Source organism: Capsella rubella, unplaced genomic scaffold (assembly GCF_000375325.1).
Source record: "Capsella rubella cultivar Monte Gargano unplaced genomic scaffold, Caprub1_0 scaffold_8, whole genome shotgun sequence".
In the NCBI taxonomy this organism is placed as follows: domain Eukaryota; kingdom Viridiplantae; phylum Streptophyta; class Magnoliopsida; order Brassicales; family Brassicaceae; genus Capsella; species Capsella rubella.
Window position 1 is genome coordinate 4,148,736 of NW_006238916.1, and position 19,637 is coordinate 4,168,372.

The 19,637-nt window shown below is 37.0% G+C and overlaps 1 protein-coding gene across 1 annotated transcript; it reads left to right on the plus strand.

Annotated features, from left to right (window-relative positions):
• Positions 1-876: 876 nt before the first annotated feature.
• On the plus strand, positions 877-1,977 carry LOC111828965 (MLO-like protein 6; the record flags this gene model as incomplete). The annotated part of the gene is made up of 6 exons (XM_023777564.1): positions 877-972; positions 1,068-1,241; positions 1,331-1,366; positions 1,461-1,528; positions 1,636-1,696; positions 1,813-1,977. Coding segments are annotated over 6 exons (600 nt in total), but the record flags the coding sequence as incomplete, so codon positions are not given.
• Positions 1,978-19,637: the final 17,660 nt, after the last annotated feature.

The following is a 19,637-nucleotide window of genomic DNA, read 5'->3' on the forward strand; positions in this document are numbered from 1 at the left end:
GAATCCCACGAAACAGCTACAGCAACAAAGGTCTGACAAACGTCCATTTTGGATGGTGGTGACGTAACTTGACGATGTCGGATGCGGCTCCACCATCTCCATGACTGGACAAAATAAGGAGAGAAAGAACTCACCATTAAAAATAGTGGAAAACGAGTAGATTGAAAATCGGAACAAGAAGTTGAAATCCTCGCCAAAAAGAATCTCATGTTTCTTCAAGCAATCTTTAAGAAAACCTTTCTTCCATGAAAATGGTGAAAACACTAGAAAAAAACATTTGCTGGATCTTCAAACAAAATTCTGAAATTTTAGATCTAGATCTGATTTTGAAAAAGTATCGAACTCTGAGCCTGGGAGCATTTTCTCTCACATCTCTCTAACGTTTCTCTCAACTCTCTCGAATAAAAGAACATTTAAAACTTCAAATAAAATGTAATATTTAGATGTAATTTTATTTTTGTTATAACTAAGTGGTGGATATAAATACAGTTATATCTAGATACTAATTTTTTTATTTAAAGTTTAAGGGTCCAACTTGTTCTTCAATTTGTTTACCATTTACCAGTAATATATATTACAAATTTTGACACAAGGACCCGACACTATTCTTAGAGCATCTTTAAAGGGATCAGTGGGAGGATGTAGTTTAGAAAATTTTAATTATTATAATAATGTAAGAGGTTAAATTAAGAATCAAAGTTATAGAGTTGATTATTGGTTGAACCTTTAAAATCTTAAAATTTTAATAATTTAATAATGTAAAATATATTAAAAAAAATTAATTATAAAAAAATATTTAAATTGAAAAGATTAAAAATAAACATAAAATTGATTTGTAAATACATTTTCAAAACGTTGCTGCATTGAAATCTTGTTTATGTGTTCATCAACCCAAAACTAATATATTTTGCTCTGCTTCTCTTATCAACAGGATTGAATTCTTACCTCTGGTTACCTTTCATTCCTTTTGTCGTAAGGAACATACAAAACCTTTAAAAGAAACTTATTTGTTTTGTTTTGGTTTCCACAAAGTAGTAACAAAAATGAATGTATAAACAAACTTGCAGGTGATTCTTATCGTTGGGACAAAACTTCAAGTGATAATAACAAAACTAGGACTACGAATCCAAGAGAAAGGCGACGTAGTAAAAGGCACAACGCTTGTTCAGCCCAGTGATCATTTCTTCTGGTTCGGTCGCTCACGTTTCATTCTCTTCCTCATTCACTTGGTTCTCTTCACGGTAAGCACCAATCTTACTTTCTGATTTTCCCCCTACAACACAACGCGAAAAAATGACTCAACATAACCATACATTTCTGCCATTTTCAGAACGCGTTTCAACTCGCTTTCTTTGTCTGGAGTACGGTAAGCAAGCAAGGCTGCATTCTCCACCAACTTAACAAGTAATATACCAACTCATTCATCATTTCATCGAAAAAACTATTTGCTATCTCTTCAGTATGAATTCGGTCTAAAGAACTGTTTCTATGAAAGCAGTGTAGATGTAATCATCAGAATCTCAATCAGGTAAGTAAAAACATAAGCTTTCAAAACCAAATCATAGAAAGAAACTGAGTAATCATACCTTATTGTCCCAAACTAACAAAGTCCCAAGCTTTTTCTTGATATTGCAGACTTATTGTCCAGATACTTTGCAGCTATGTTACTCTTCCTCTTTACGCTCTAGTCAATCAGGTAAAACACACTCACAACATACATAAAGATTCCAACTTTCAATTTCAAAATCTGATTTTTTTCCAAAGATGACACATAAAAATCCTAACTTTGCAATTTCTAAATCTTTGGTGAAGGTGGGTTCAAAGATGAAACCAACAGTGTTCAACGAGAGAGTAGCAACAACATTAAAGAGTTGGCATCACACAGCAAAGAAACAGATCAAACATGGAAGAACCTCAGAATCAACCACACCTTTCTCTAGCCGACCAACAACACCAATGCCTACTTTGGTTCAGTAGGCATTAAAACCAGAAGCTGATTGCTAACTGGTTGCTCAATGAGGGCAAACAATTTTTGCTTAACATCCAAAGCAGTCTCTGTTGGATTACACTGGATAAAGTAAGTGGTTTACATGCGCTTCACACGAATATACATGGCCTTCAAACAAGTTTACACAGTAATCAATACTACAACAAACATGGCCAAATCTAGTTTTGTCATCACGATGCTGGAATTAAAAAGTGGATAACATGTTCGCAGTGCAAAAACATCTTCACTTTCCAGGTACGATATAAGCAAAGAATGATCGAATGTACAAAGAACGATCAAACCCATCAAACTGAACCAACAAAGTAGAAACATATAGATGTAAATAGTGTATACATACCATGGCAAGACAAGGATGAGCAATTCACTCTTCTTCCGCTGCTGATTCCGACAAAAAACTGTTTCGCAGATACCAATAAGAAAGATTGAAAAACACGTAAGAGTCAATTTATACTAGCCGAGGATCTTGTTGTCCCCCAAATCTATTCTCCTTTAGGATATTCAATTGAAAAACCAAAGCAAAGATTTTTAAAAATTTACCGACTCAGATAACAAAGAACTCGAATGACCTAGATTGATTTGTTAAATATACTTTAACATGAACCCTAAGATCTTAAACATCTATATTAATCAGATAATAGAAACATAAAGAGGGTTAAAGTAATACCTCCACTCATTGTAGAAATGATGCTTTCTTTAATGGTTCCTTGAAGCCTTCTTTAGTTTTCATTTGAAGCTTTCTTGATTAATGGCTTGTAGTCTTGAAAAGAAACTCTTAAATCTTTTAAGTGGAAAATAAAGTTTCTCTCCCCTCTCCTATAAACCCTTTCCTTTAAGTGTTGTTTTTGTTCACGATGATTTTTGATGGAGCAAGTCATCTATTTATAGGTGGGGAGAGGACCTCATTCCTCATTAGGGTTTTGCCTTCCAATTTAATCTCAACCATCCATCAAAGTAGAGATTAAGGCAATGGTGACAAGTGTGAGGACAAGTGTTCTGTTGCATGGTTCTCTTAACATAAGAGTGACATGTGTTTTAACACTTGTCAATTTATGAACCAAAACATGACATGCAACTTAACACTTGTCTCTCCTATAAACACTTGTCCTCTTATTGTTTTTTAAATTTATTTAGGAATTCACTCCTTAATAACCAATTTTATTGGTTACCAAAATTTTATCAAAATATAACAATCCCAAATAAGAGACCAATTAACTATATGACCACATACATGGGTAAGAATAAATAATTTTCTTACATTCTCCCACTTGGTCGTTAGACTTAATGGTTTTATTTGGGAATCATAAGGCCGGCATAATATGTTATATTTATTCGTTTGGTCTTTCATAAGTGTCTTGGCTAATCTAGTAATCAATAAGAGTCATGGCGCTCACACATCATTTTGCAACATGATTCCTTCTATGTACTACTGCATTGACTACTTTCATAGCTAAACCATAAACATTATTCCATAAGTAGGAGTTATCTTTAATGGTCACTTTTATGTCTATATATAAAGACGTATTCTGTTATTAATAAATCCAACAAACAATAATGCCACGTTGGAAACAAAATATATAGAAGATGTAAAAACCATAAGAGAGCTCTTATAAATGTCAAACATAGATTTAAAACATTAACAAACTACATAATCAAGTGTTATCCTCCAAACCCATACTTTCTGAAGGAATTTGTACCGGTTTATAACGATTTATAAAACAAATTAAAAATTCAATTGCCAGGATTCATGTAAATATTAAACTAAATCTATGTCATCAGTTTATGAGTTTACCTCGGTAGTTTGCAACGGAAACGATGAACTAGAACAGACCGAGATTGTAAAGCACTCCTAATGTCGTGCCTCTACTTGTATCCACACGCACACATACTAGATCAGACGGGATGCTAGTGCCGTCAAGAGATCAGCTCAAGAACGTGACAAACCTTTTTGTATATATTAGGGTCAGGTCAAAGGACTATACTCTATAGTTGTAATGAGAAACTCTTATGACACTCATATAACATTCCTGTAGAGTTCTCATTGCGGGTCAGTCTAATATTGTGTTCTCCAACACATATTAATGTGATTGACTTTGATACTACATATCAATGACTCCACGAAACTTAGTCATCAAGTCACCTCACATACTAGTCACTTACGGCTATTAATGTCCCATTTAATAACCCTGACTTGGGACCTTAATAATTTATATCATCATTCACTTATAGGGTTTCATGATCAAGTTACGTACTTGATGACCTATAAAATGAAATAAATTATTTTGGGACAATTATTTAATTACTCAATAACCAAATAATACTGAAACAAATTTCATTAATTTGAAAATAAATCAAATATAAGTAAACATAAACATCATATCAGAAAAATAAAATTCTCCCACTAGAATCAAGATCACATCTTAAGATATATAATGCCTACTGCAGTAGTATGACTTTCATGCTTAGGTCGTGGAAGAGCCTTGGGTAAAGGATCTGCAACATTTGCATCTGTGCAGACTCTGCTAATCTTCACATCTCCTCTATCAACTATATCACAGATTAGATGATATCGTCTTAGATTGTGTTTGGACTTCTGGTGAGATCTAGGTTCCTTTGCCTGAGCGATAGCTCCATTGTTATCACAATAAAGATCCACCGGGCCAGAAATGCTAGGAACCGCACCAAGTTAAATAATGAACTTCCTAATCCAAACACCTGCTTTTGCTGCTTCAAAAGCAGCAATATATTCAGCTTCAGTTGTAGAGTCTGCCACGGTGCTCTGTTTGGAGCTTTTCTAACTCACCGCTCCTCCATTCAGACAAAAGATAAATCCAGATTGAGATCGAAAATCATCTTTGTCTGTCTGAAAGCTGGCATCAAAGTAACCACTCACAACAAGCTCATCACTTCCTCCATAGACCAAGAACTTATCCTTAGTTTTTCTCAAATACTTGAGGATATTCTTGACTGCTGTCCAGTGACTTTCACCTGGATCAGATTGGTATCTACTCATCATGCTTAAGGCACATGCCACATCTGGACGAGTACAGAGCATGGCATACATGATAGAACCTATAGCGGAAGCATATGGGATTCTACTCATGCGCTCTCGCTCATCATGTGTTGAAGGACACTGAGTCTTGCAAAGAGTTATGCCATGAGACATTGGTATAAAGCCTTTCTTAGAATTGTGCATATTGAATCTGTGCAAGACCTTATCTATATAAGTATCTTGACTTAGTCCAATTATCCTGTTTGGTCTATCTCCATAGATCCTTATTCCAAGAATATAGGCGGCTTCTCCCATGTCTTTCATTGAAAAGCAACTCCCTAGCCAAGTTTTAACAGACTTAAGCAAAGGGATGTCATTTCCAATAAGTAGTATGTCATCTACATACAATATCAGAAATGCAACTGCGCTCCCACTAGTCTTCTTGTAATAAAGATCTGTGTGACTCATCATTGACCGAACCATATCTAATAAAGTCCGTCAGACACACCATTCCATTGAGGTGTTCCTGGAGGAGTGAGTTGTGATAAAATTCCACATTCTCTAAGATGATCACTAAAAACTTGGCTCAAATATTCTCCTCCACGATCTGATTGAAGAGCTTTAATTGTTTTGCCAAGTTGATTTTGTACTTTATTCTGAAATTCTTTGAACTTTTCAAAGGACTCAGATTTATGTTTCATTAGATAAACATAACCATATCTACTGAAGTCATCAGTAAATGTAATGAAGTACTGATAGTTTCCTCTAGCACCTAAGCTCATTGCTCCACATACATCTGTATGTACAAGGCCCAATAAGTCACTAGCTCTTTCACTATGTCCAGTAAAAGGAGCCTTAGTCATTTTACCTAATAAACAAGATTCACATTTTTCATATGATTCATAATCAAATGATTTCAAAAGTCCATCACTATGAAGCTTTTGAATGCGTTTCTCATTTATATGGCCCAAACGACAATGCCAAAGAAAAGTAGGATTCGAGTCGTTAGACTTGAACCTTTTAGTATCAATGTTATAGATAGGCACACTTTGGTTCAGAACATAAAGCCCATTCTCTAATGGACCGCTACCATAAAAAATATCACCACGATCAAATGAACAACACTTGTCTTTAATCGAAAAATGAAATCCTTCCAAATCCAAACAAGAAATAGAAATGATATTCCTGCTTATAGCAGTTACATAGTAGCAATTCTTAAGTTCTAAAACCATGCCAGAAGGTAAAGACAAATTAAATGTTCCTACAGCCAATGCAGCAACTCTTGCTCCATTCCCCACTCGTAGGTCCACTTGTCCTTTCTCCAAAGCTCTACTGTTGCTTAGGCCCTGCATATTAACACATATATGAGCGCCACAGCCGGTATCCAATACCCAAGAAGTAGAACTAGAAGTAGCAACATTTACTTCTATAACATAGATACCTGGAGAAGAAGTCTTAAAAGTCTTCTTCTTCTTCAGATCTTCCAATTATTTCGCGCAGTTTCTCTTCCAATGCCTAGAGCCATTACAATAATGGCATTTGTCACCACCAGAAGGACCAGCCTTAAACTTAGGAGACGGATCAGATTTACCAGGATTCTCAATCCCGGTTATCTTACCCTTTCCTTTGTTCTTAAAATGTTTCTTAAACTTTTTGGTCCCTTGCACCATTAGGACATTTGAAGTGTCCTTCCTGATGTTTGGTTCAGCAGTTTTGAGCATTCCATGCAGCTCAGTCAAAGTCTTTGTCAAGCCGTTCATATTGTAATTCAAAATGAACTGATCATAGCTTGACGGCAAAGACTGCAAGATGATATCAGTTGCCAACTCTTGGCTGATAGGGGAATCCAGTTTAGCCAGGTTATCAAGATAACCCATCATATTAATGACATGTGGGCTAACTGGACTGTCTTTTGGTAGCTTGCAAATAAAGAGAGCCTTAACAGTGTTATACCTCTCTGTTCTTGCTTGCTCCTGAAACATCCCTTTCAGGCTAGTGATTATCTCAACTGGAGACTCCATGTTCTCATATTGCTTTTGCAAGTCTGAGTTCATGGTAGCCAACATGAGACAACACACATCGACCCTATCATTGACATGCTTATCATAAGCATTTCTCTCTGCATGTGGAAGATTTGCCTTAGGCTTCTCAAGCGGCAAATTCTTTTCAAGGACATATTCCTTTTTCTCCTGCTTGAGAACAATTCTCAAGTTTCGATACCACTCGAGGAAATTCGATCCATTCAGCTTGTCCTTCTCAAGGACGGATCAAAGTGAAAATGAACTGTGAGGGTTTGAAATCTTTGTATCAAAAGAATAGCAGATGTTAATATGAAGTTCATAAAATACGAGAAATCTCAACAATTAAGAAAACTCATACTATACTCAAAAATAATATTTTCTCTAAAATAATATTTTCCTCAGAATGAGCATAGTAATCCAAGATCCTTATTCACTAAAATTCAAGTGAGCTTTGGCTCATCGCCCGAATAATTAGTTATTTAGGTAAGCAACATTTTTGCTAATTATATCCAATATAATTTTTGGTTGTTAGATGACATCTTATATCTTATCTAACATATGTCTCTAAGCCCAAAACCATTTTGATAGCTTAGTCAAGTAAACCAATCTTGTTAATTCAAATGGTAACCATTACCATCTGCCTTACTCATGTAATTGTGAATACTCTACTTGGTAGACCCGTTACACAATGAAATAAGTTTTGACAGTTGGTAAAATTGGGAAGACATCAAAATCCTTGATATTAATAGAGGAATTGAATTTATATATTTTATTTAAAATTTATATCTTATATAAACTATTTAAATAATATATAACTAATACATATCATATATGTTAAATAATTGAATTATAAATAATTATAATCCAATTAAAATCATTAATTATTCAAGAAAAATTTAATTAAATTTCATAAGATCTAATCATATTAGAACATGAAATAAAATGATTTGACTAAACCCCGTGACGCTAAAACTCAGCCAAAAGGATTTTTATCAACGAACATGAAATATTACATATATTATATTCATTCACTAATCAAATATAATATGTATGCACTAAGCCATGTGTAACCATTATATTTAAACAATTTAAACATCAAACACACATGCATCATCAGAAAATGTGTTCGCTTCTGCCAAAATATATATCTACTATATATTATATTATTATTCAAAGGTCAAACAATGTGTGCTGTTTTTCATTCATTATCAATTCATAACTATTATGAATTATACATGCAAGCGTAAACAAAATTAAACATGCATATATCGGATTAACACAAATATGATAATTCAAAATTGTACAAATATGCTAATCGGATTAACGAACAAAACATATTTACTTTGCATGCATATCAAATATCAACAGTAAATTAGATTTAATTCAAAATTATACATGTAGGCTCTGATACCACCGAAGGAATTTTCACCGGTTTATAACGATTTATAAAACAAATTACAAATTCAATTGTCAGGATTCATGTAAATTTTTAAACTAAATCTATGTCATCAGTTTATGAGTTTACCTCGGTAGTTTGTAACGGAAACGATGAACTAGAACAGACCGAGATTGTAAAGCACTCCTAATGTCGTGTCTCTACTGGTATCCACACGCACACAGACTAGATCACACGGGATGCTAGTGCCTTCAAGAGATCAGCTCAAGAACGTGACAAACCTTTTTGTCTATATTAGGGTCGGCTACAAGAACGTGTGTCTTAGGACGTGACTACACTTGATAACATATATAGTCATTAACGTTGACCTAGTTTATTAATGGGCCATTAAGCCCAATAAATCTCACATCCATTATATATATATGTGTGTCTTATATGACATATATATATATATCTTATATATAATAAACACTTTATTATAAACACACTAATATAAACATATGTATATCTCATATAACATATGTTATATATTATATAACCCAATCCTTAATCTAGTTTGCTAAGGTGTGTGACCATGTAGGATCGAATAATATTAGTAATGAACTTCTAAAGTCATTGATCATAAGAGGCTTCTAGCAAAACATTTTAACCATCTAATATTATTCGACGTTCGAACCTCGTCGATACAACTTGAACTAGTGTAAGTACAAATGATTTTAGGACATTCCCAACAATCTCCCACTTGTACTGGAATCATCTATTCCGGTAATCTTTTCGTCTCTATATCTCGATCTTTAGCATTAGGCGAGAAACGGTGTCATCCTTATTTAGCTAGATCATATTTATCGAACTCCGATTTATACTGCTAAAACAAACGATTGACTTTCAACTCGTTTGAGCACGGCCATGCATTTTCAGTATCAAATCTTCGATAGGCCCAAAGACATTTATCTGCTGTTATATAGGAGGGACAAATCCCATCTTGTTCCATCCCTGTTCCTTACACAATTCATAATACGCCCAATCACTGTCTTTATAATCACCTGTTACGGCTGACGTTTGACAGAGTCAAAACGGACTAATCCATGTATAAGAAAACATGACAAACTCAGGTCAAAGGACTATACTCTATAGTTGTAATGAGAAACTCTTATGACACTCATATAATATTGAGATTTTAGCACCCAGACCTACTTTAAACTTAAGTATTCACCTACAGACCCACTTTATACTATGTGTATACTTTTTCTTAAGAGAAAGACTATAGTATCCTCCAGTCTTTCTAACTTCTCCTTACCTTTACTCTCGTTACTCTCGTTATTCTCGTATCATCATTTTCAGTTTAAAAATAAAAATAAAAATAAGTAAAAAAAAACTCCAATCCATAAATCCGTCGCCGGCAAACTATCCATTCGATATCACTGCCGGCCGTGATTTCACTATTCCTTCATACCGCTATTTCCAGTTCATCCTCCCCCGTAAACCTAGACGATTCCATATGTCACGCTCCCGCATAACCCGCTTTTTCAAAGCAGCCACCAACGCAACATCGTCCTCCGCTCCTCCTGATGGCGCCGGAGAATGGGACAGTTGCCTACCTCCTCGGATTTTTGCCACGGACCGCTACCCAGAATTTAAGAAGATTTTGGAATCGAGTTTAGGTTCGTTGTTTAGGTTTCGAATTAGCGAGTGTCATATGTCTAGTAAGTTAGTTCATGCTCTCCTCTACAGACAATTACAGTCCAAGAAGAAGTACGAGATTTGGACGGTGTTTGGTGGATACCCCTTACGCTTCTCTTTGGTAGAGTTTGGCGCCGTCACCGGTTTGTCCTGCGCCAAATTTCCAGAGGATTACGACCCTGAGTATGAACCTTCCCCCGACTCCGGCGACGAATGTTTCTGGGACGAATTAATTGGTCCAGATCGCAAGACGACTTTGGCTGATGTTAGCCGAATGTTTGAGGATCCTTCGACTAACGATCCGACCAAAAAGCTTCGGCTTGCTCTTCTCTTCATAGTCGATGGTGTTCTCATTGCCTCAAGTCCTAGTACGTGGAGATGCTTCGTGACATCGATTCGTTCCTAGCATTCCCTTGGGGCAGGGAATCCTTCTTGAAGACTATATCAACTATGAGGCCTGATCTCAAAACCCTTAGCCAACCTCTGGCTAAGAAACCTAGACTTCAAAGTAAGGTAACTACCCCTTTACAGACTTTTACAATTGCAGCAGAAGTCCTTTCGTTTGCAAGGCTTCCCGCTTTCGCTTCAGCTTTTAGCATACCGGAACATTTCTGGCTTACTCGACAAGATACCAGGGTCAGCTGATCCCCGGACTTTTTTGGATTGGCATTCTGTTGGGATTCCAAAGAATAATTTGGCCCTTTCAGACGTTTTGGTTCTAGAAAACTCTCCTATGGTAAGTTTTTTGCAATCGCCCTTACATGTATCTCTACTAACTCTGGTCCTTAACCATGTGGATACTAACTTTTGCAGCATTTCTGGTTTTCTGCAGTTAACTGTTTCCCCTTTCATCCACATTGAAAGTCAAGAAGAGGGTTGGGGAGAATGGGATGATGAAGTGAAAGATAAAAGAATTTGTTATATGGTCTCACAGATTGAGCAGAGCCATATTTTCACGAAAACGGAATGGCCTGGTGGTGATACTTCTCTTCCTCTCATGTCTGTTTCTGAGAAGAAGGACAATGTCACTCACATGAAACATGTTGTGCCTATGCGTAAACAAGTATCCGGCAAACTTCGAGTAAATCAAAACCCCGCCAACCCAAATGCAGAATCTCCTTGTTTATCCTCTGATTCTAATGAGAAGGCTTTTGAAGTTTTTTCAAAGTTTATGTTGAGGGTGAGTTCCAGTCCATTAGAAGAGAGCATGATATCAAGTTTAAGAAGTTGGAAGATCAAAACAAGAAACTTGAAAAGCAGCTCAAATTTCACAGATTCCTTAGACTCCGGAGTAATCATATTCGACACACTTCTCGGTTACGTAAGAAACCTAGTATTGTCTCTGCATCCTCCTCTGATCATAAAGTAAAATTAGATGAAGGGATTGTTACATCATCTTCATTGCCTGCTGAAGTTAATGTACGCACACCATCACCCGCTCAGACCAAATCCCCTTCAAACCCTCTCCGGTCACCTGGTGATTTATTATTAAAAGGGGATCACAACTGGGAACAATACATGCATAATTCTCCCATTGAAGTTAGGAACAAGGTTTGTTCTTCGACTCTCACTTAGAATGCTGACAAGCAACTTAATTGATGACTCATATTACATCCATCTACCTTTTGCAGGAGACTTCTATTTAACAAGTCATCAGTCCTCACGATTGTTCTTCTGTCAAACCAATATACGACACCGACACCAAGGTAATGCACCCTTCCATTTTTTGCGGTAGTCACTCTTTTAAATAGGTCACTACATGCTAACATTTGTTTACTTAATGTTAAAATACACAGCATTCAGGGTTACCCTTAAAATCTCCTCTATTTGACACAGTCCAAAAACCTTGTCATATGTTGGATGGACCAGTATTATTTCACATCCTCCCCAAAACATATGTTTCAACATAGTATATGTTTGGTCTTGACACTGACCATACACATATGGTTTCTTCTTTGTAGGAAACCATTTCCTCCGATAAGAACAACTCCACAGGCCAATCACCTACACGTCCTATGCTCCCATTCACCACATTGTTACATGAACTTATGTCCACCTCCATAGTCACCCCTACTCACAACCATGATTTAAAAGATGTAATTGTTTCTTACAACCCCCTGTCCAATAATAACAATTTTAAATTTTTTTTTGTTCCTTATAACGAATATCTAATTTTTATTTTCTTCTATAACACAGGGAGACAATGCTGACAGCTTGAATACTTTTACCAATCATGAACCTCGAAATGAATTGGATGGCACAAAGGTATATTGTTTTTGTTTTTCATTTTTGGACAGCCCTGAGTTTCTTTGTCTTCTAAACTTCTAAACTCACAAACTTGGCCACAATAATTTTAGCTCCACCAAGAGATTTCCCCTTCTGCTGCGAAGGACTCGGTTGCACCCGATGGAGGTCAGGTATGTTTCCCAATAATATTGCAACTTTATTCCTTAAGTAATGGAATATTTTTTGGACAGCCCTGATGTTCATTAACCACATGGATTCAATATTTGTATAGTATGCTACCCCTACTTACAACAACCCATGTACACACGGATACATCTCGTTTTTTTCAGAAGCACAATAGTCATGCACTCAACAACCCTCCCAATCCTAAACCCTTGTGTATTGCCATTTCTGGCGACGACAGTGAGGTATTTCAGTTACAGAATTACACAAAAGTCCACGTGTACTTTTTAAAGCTACCTACATGGATAGATTGCCAAGTACTAAATCTCAACTTTTAACTCTTGGTGGCAGCGAGACAGTCCTAACACTCCTGACCCCAGCGATGTGGGTCAATCTGACAAGGACAGTGAGGTATTTTTCACATTAAACAGCTGGATGTACAAGGTCACCACGTACGTGTGGATACATTTTTGTTGATGATTTCAGTAACCATGTACACGTGGATACGTTTTTCTACGCAGGGTGACAACAATGATGACTTAAGGCCTGCACCCAAGATTGTTTTTGAAGGACCTAGGGGGGGGGGTTCTCATGATAGCAATGGGTCAGATGGAGGATCATCATCAAATTCTGACCTGGTTCTGGTCGTTTTATGGTTTCATTTTGTTTGCAGTACTCCCCGAATTCGCTAATTAACATTTCTACTTCTGAACTTCTAGGAGGAGGGGTCAACCTCCCCTAACCCTGTTGATGTTAGTGATTCTTCTCCTGCCAGACCAAGAGAAAGAGGTGTCTTAACTGAGCCAGAAGCCAACCTTCTAACTGTGATTTTGAACATGCCTCAACGGTCCCCAAGTCAGAAAACTGACCTCTTGCCGCGTGTTGATAAAAATTTATTATCCCAATTCAAGAAAACATTGAAATCATCCCCAAACACGTAAGTTCCCATTTGTTCTTTAATTGATCATATTCCTTTTGGTTTCATACTTACCAATTAACTGTTGTTTCTTGTGCTCTCAGGGAACACCTAACCAAATGTGATTTCCTACTGGACAACAAATTTCTATTACAGCTCATCAAGCCAACGAACTGGGTCAGCACTTTGGTAATGTTCCCCGATACAATTTTTCCTTATTTTCGGCAACATCCTTATTTACTAGCATTCTAATAAGGTTCTTTACTGTCAGCACATGGAAGTTTTAGTTTCTTATTTGAAACGTAAGCACAATCACGTCCTCACCATTGAGTGTTCACTTTTCCTCTCTCCATGGCTTGCAAACTACCTACAAGGGAAGTACCATTCCTTCTCTCTTGCCAAAATGAAGTCTAGAGTTCGCTGGGATGACCAACTTAAGCGTTCCATAAACGGAAGTCCATCAAAGTGGTTTGAACTATGGGACCTGCTTTATGTCCCAATGAATTGGGGTGGCACTCATTGGGTCGGATTAGCCATTTCTCTTCCCAACTGGAGTTTGGAGATCCTTGACCCCAATACACCTTTGCATGACGATGTAGAAGTTGCTAAATACATAGCTCCCATCGTAGAGATGCTGCCCTACATCATTCAAAAATTATGTGATCCCCCAGCTACTCAGACACATGGTTTGGAACCCTTCAGATGGAGAAGGTTAGATGACTGTTATGTTAACCGTAGGTCTGGCGACTGTGGTCCTGTTGCTATTAAGTTCCTTGAACTTTATGCCACCGGTGGCCCTGAGACGATGTCGATGATCACTGACGATCTAGTTGATAAATTCTGAGCCCAATATGCGTTGGATATCTACAAAGATCTAATTGCCCCCATCTACATGTATTTTTTCAAGATTTCATGTTTGTATATTACTGTCCCTTCGAACCTATCCTAATCTTAAACTTCTCTGGATGTTTTTTTCTGTAATTGTTTGTAACATTCTCACTAAAACATTTTCACTACTTTGAAGTTTAATTTTGACTTAATCATTAGAAGTATTTCTATCTCCCCTATTTCTTAAGTTATTGGTTAAATAACAATTCACATGGATCATACAAATTCGCGTTAGGGTATACCCTAAACACAAGAAGCTTAGGGTATTCTATAAACCCTAAACCCTAAAGTTATCCATGTCACAAATAAAAACCTGTCCACGGTCTTGTTTCAGGGTATAGGTTCCAATCCACGTGGATGATGTTTTTTTTTGTTGTTACAAATCCTTTTTTAGGGTATGGGTCTTGGAACTTGTTTCCCATTCTTAATGTAATTATTTTTATATTCTAGGTTCTTAAAGTAGATTTGTTTAGTTATTTCATTAAGCTTAGGGTGTTCTATACATCTAAAGCTATCCATGTCACAAATAAAAACCCGTCCACGATATTGTTTCAGGGTAAAGGTTTTCAATCCACGTTGACGTCGCTTTTTGTTCAAGCTTCTTTTTTTAGGGTATGGGTATACGAACTTGTTCCCCGTTGTTAATAAATTTTTTTGTATATTCTAGGTTCTTAAAGTAGATTTGTTTAGTTATTTCATTAATCTTATGGTATTCTATAGATCTAAAGTTATCCATGTCACAAATAAAAACCTGTCCACCTTTTTGATTCAAGGTATAGGCTTTTAAATCCAGGTGGATGACGTTTTTTAGAATATACAAAAAGTAGATTTGTTTAGTTATCTCTTATTTCATTAAGCTTAGGGTATTCTATAAATCTAAAGTTTTGGGATTAGAAATGAATATTTCGTTAAATATGGACAACAAGTATATTGCTCATTACATTACATTGTTATCAACGTGCACATTTTACATCCACGTGGATTCCTTTTATACAATTTGGAGCTGTGGTTACTCGTTTTTGCTTGTGGTTAGTCGTTGTATGGACCATTATGAGGGTAAGTCTGAACTATATATCCAGGAACCATCAAATGGTAATCAATGACTAACCACAACCATGTGGAGATGTTCTTGTTTCTTGTAATGATTGTAGTGGATATGTTCTTGTTCCGTGTAATGTTCTAATCCATGTGGATATGTTCTTCTTTCTTGTAATGACCGTAGTATTCAATAGCGAGAAAATGCGACCTTTAACGGATGTTCATATTACACAGCGGACATGAGTGGGCGTCCAAATGGCGGAATATTTTGCTCAATGGCGGGATATTTTTCTCCCTCCCAGAAAATAATGTTCTTTTGTTTTCTTTTCTCTATATTTATTAGGGGTGAGTAATTCCTCGGTTAGGCAACAAATGGATCCAGTAGATGGATACGAGAGTGATGGATACTCGAGTGAAGAACCGGATTGCTCGTCACAGCCAAGGCGGATAACGGCTGAAACCAGGTTTTACCGCCCTAGTAGACTAGATACGAGACCCCCAGCGTTGGTAATATCTCAAACTAAAAATATATGTGTCAAATCTTGATTCCACTTACGACTATGCTTACAATTATATAAATTAAACAGGGTCCACCCGTCCTAAATCTCCACATACCTAGCCCTATCTTGGCAAAAATTGTGAGCTATGTCGCTCAAGACGGTGTTGATGATTTGAGGAATTGGCTTAGGACGGGGAAGGAAGGGAGATTAGCGGTTCTGTCACCCGAGACTTTGTGCGCTGTTAGGCTAGACAAGAGTTGGGATTTCGTTCGGTGGTGCCGACCTACTAGTGTGTATTTCAACTTTTTCGGAATGTGTCTGCATGCAAGGAATCCTTATGCGGTGTATGTTAGGGCCTTGTGTCTAGCATTTAAAGTGTGTAACATCAAGGAGGCCATCGAAGTGCTCGGAACCATCAAAAATGTCTACCAAGTCGCCGATGTGGCGTACTACATGATAAAAAGCTGCGCAGGTTGCCTAAAAAAGTCAGAGTACTGGAATCTTAAGGGTAAATATAGTTACCAAACCATATCAACCATCGCAAACACTCTGATGTTCCACATCTACAATGTTGGTCCTCGACGTTGGGGTACCTACTCGGATACTTGGCATATTCCCGATTTCCCGGTGTGTTGGGAGCACCACGATGCGCTGGGTGAAAATAACGGAGAAAGATGTTTTTATTGCATTTACTACCATCTATCCAGAGATATTTTACTGCTTTCCTAATAATTGTAAATGTATCCAGAAGTTATTGTCTGTTATTCGTTTTACCTCTGTGTATGCAAATGTGTCGATGCTTAAGTTGGTAGTATCAATTTTTAAATGTTTCCAGATATCGACACATGTGGTTAATGTTAGCTGGAATTGCCTCACGAAGTATACGTAAGATATCAATTGAATATCCATCTTAGTTGTAGTAACACAAAAAAAATCGAGATCAGGGACAACATATCCATCAAATGTATGTAATGTGGTAACTTGCCCAAAAATGGATTAAGTTATATTCCCCCACTACCTCTGTGTACTATCCATCAGTACGAGAATACTTGGATACTTGATCGGCATCAGATGGTCAAACACTGAAATGTTAAAATAATAAAACCTGAAAAATGGTTATTTAAAGGCAAGTGGGGATAAATACACAGAAAGCGAGAACGGATACAGCTGAGAAGTGGTTAGATCTAAAAGATGGAATCATACCCATCTTCGCCTTCGATAAGCTTGCAGAACTGTAATTGTGGTATGGCGGCAAGGGTTTTCACTTCGAAAAACGAGAAGAATCCTGGCAGAAAGTTCCTAGGGTGTCAATTATACAAGGTATGATTAATGTGTTAAGAGTATTCAAACCTTTGCCAAAAACTAATCCTTGTGAACGTTTGTAGGAAGGGGGAACATATTATTGCAAGTTTTTTAGGTGGCTAGATGTCGAAGATGGAAATGGGTGTCCGCGATACCAATTGGAAAAAGTTGTGGCTGAGAGTGAAGAAAAGGAAAAATTGATTCGCGAATTGAGAATGACAATTATGGAACTACAGTATGATTTGGTGAAGGAAGTTGAAGATGCAGGAAAAGTAATTCAGAGACAAAAACTGATCTTGGCTGGGTTGTGCTTATTGATTGTGTTAGCGTTTGTTTATATTGTATTTGGTTAATCGATAACAGTTAGCTTGTAATCTTGTGTTTTGCTACTACCAATTCCTGATTTGCCTAGAATCTTGTGTTTGATAAATGTTAGTGTCTATTACAGTTGTTGGACTAGTTTTGTTATGTAATATAGTAATGTGGGATAACCTCCGTCCATGTGGATAGGCGTGTACAACCACAGGCCATGTGGATAGGCCTCACAAACTTTCTATGTTAAAAATGATGGAAAGGGGACAAGTCCCTTATACATTTTATGGATAGACGTAGTAGTTGGGAGGTAACGAAGACCATGTGGATAGTGAAATTCGTTTGAAAAATATTTAAGGTACATATTAAAGGTACAGAAAAATTCATTTGAAAGAAACATATTAAAGGTACAGAAAAATAAAACATCAATGCCTTCGTAGTTCGTACTGACATCCCACAGCAATTTTAGTTGTGGAAAACATCTGGACAGTGGGGTAAATTGGTACGCGGATCGTGCCATGTAGTCGAACGGGCACAACGTGGACAACGTGGTGGCCTCTCCAGACTCCTCCTTCGTTGATACTCGTTCTCGTCTTCCTCATATGCAGCATCGTCTAAGTATGCGTTGGACCAGCTTCCTAGACTAAAACATTTACCGACCAAATTTGCAAAAGCTAGTCCCCTATTGGTCCTTGCCCACAAAGCATGAGGATTACGTCGTCGAAGGCATTTGCAAAAAAATGAGTAATAATTCGAATGTGGTATGGACCACCATATGTAATGTTTTGATTTGTCCAAGCGAACAATAGAGAGACATTCCTTAGAATAAACAGCATCTCTGCCCTCTCTTCCAGCTTTCAGCAAACTCTTCAAAGCATCGACACCATCTTGTCCAAGATACATAGCAACCATTGCAAGCATCTACGACGGCATGTGAAATTCAGTACGCAATGGAAGAAACTAAGAAGAAATTATGTGTGAGTAAAGGAGATTAACACTGTATTATGAGTTTTGGCACCGAAACGTAGCGTAAAACTGTATTATGAGTTTCCTTACCTTAACAGATTTTGTGTCACTCCCGGCAGCCGTGATTAATACCATCTTCCTCTGTCTCTTACTTTGGTTAGCTTAACCATATATATAGGCGCGGCTAATATTCGCATCCACGTGAACGGTGTCTTGATTTACCCTAAAATATATTCCGAACACATTCTCCTAGATAATTGGAATCCATGTGTACATGTTTTGACACTACACATGTAATCCAGGACATCATGAGGTGGGAAAAATGGCGCCTAAAGCATGGATATCTGTTGGATACTAGTACAATGTCCCAAATCAAGTTGATGTACGTTTGTGCACTGAGCAGAAAAATCCAACAGTTTTTTTGTTGTTCGTCATATATATTTGATACTTTGCAGCTACTCTACGTGATGTGCGACAGCTCATAATAGTGGGTTGGTGAAAAGACTACTTCAACCAACAATTGATGGATAGTATATGGTTAGTTAGGGCGATTCCACAGTTTAGATATAAAAAAGACCTACACCCCTAAGCAAATACGTTTTGATGAAAATGTCGTATCCACGTTGTCTGGAACACGTGAATAGGTTATAATATGCTTCGTGTTAACAGATGCTTAATGTTAGAGGATATTGAATGGAAGAGTTCAATATCACCAATTCATGCTTTGATTGTATTGTGATATTGAATGGGAGAGTTCCTTTTAGGGTGTGAGAGTTCCTTTGGTGGAGTGATGAATGGTTTCATTCGTATGGACGATTGCCTGGCCACAGTCCATAAACACATGAAGTTTGCACAAAACCGTGGATTGGAAGCCTATGCCCTGAATCAAGAACGTCGAAATAACTAAACAATTCTACTTTAAGAAACTAGAATATACCAAAAATTACATTAAGAACGGGAAACGAGTTTAAGACCCATACCCTAAAAAAAGATGCTTGAATAAAAAAAAACATCATCCACGTGGATTGTAACCTATACCCTAATACAAGACCGTGGACAGGTTTACTCGCTATTGAATACTACAGTCATTACTAGAAAAAACAACATATCCACATGGATTAGAACATTTTAAGAAACAAGAACATATCCACATGTTTGTGATTAGTCGTTGTATGACCATTTGATGGTTCCTGGATATATAGTTCATACTTA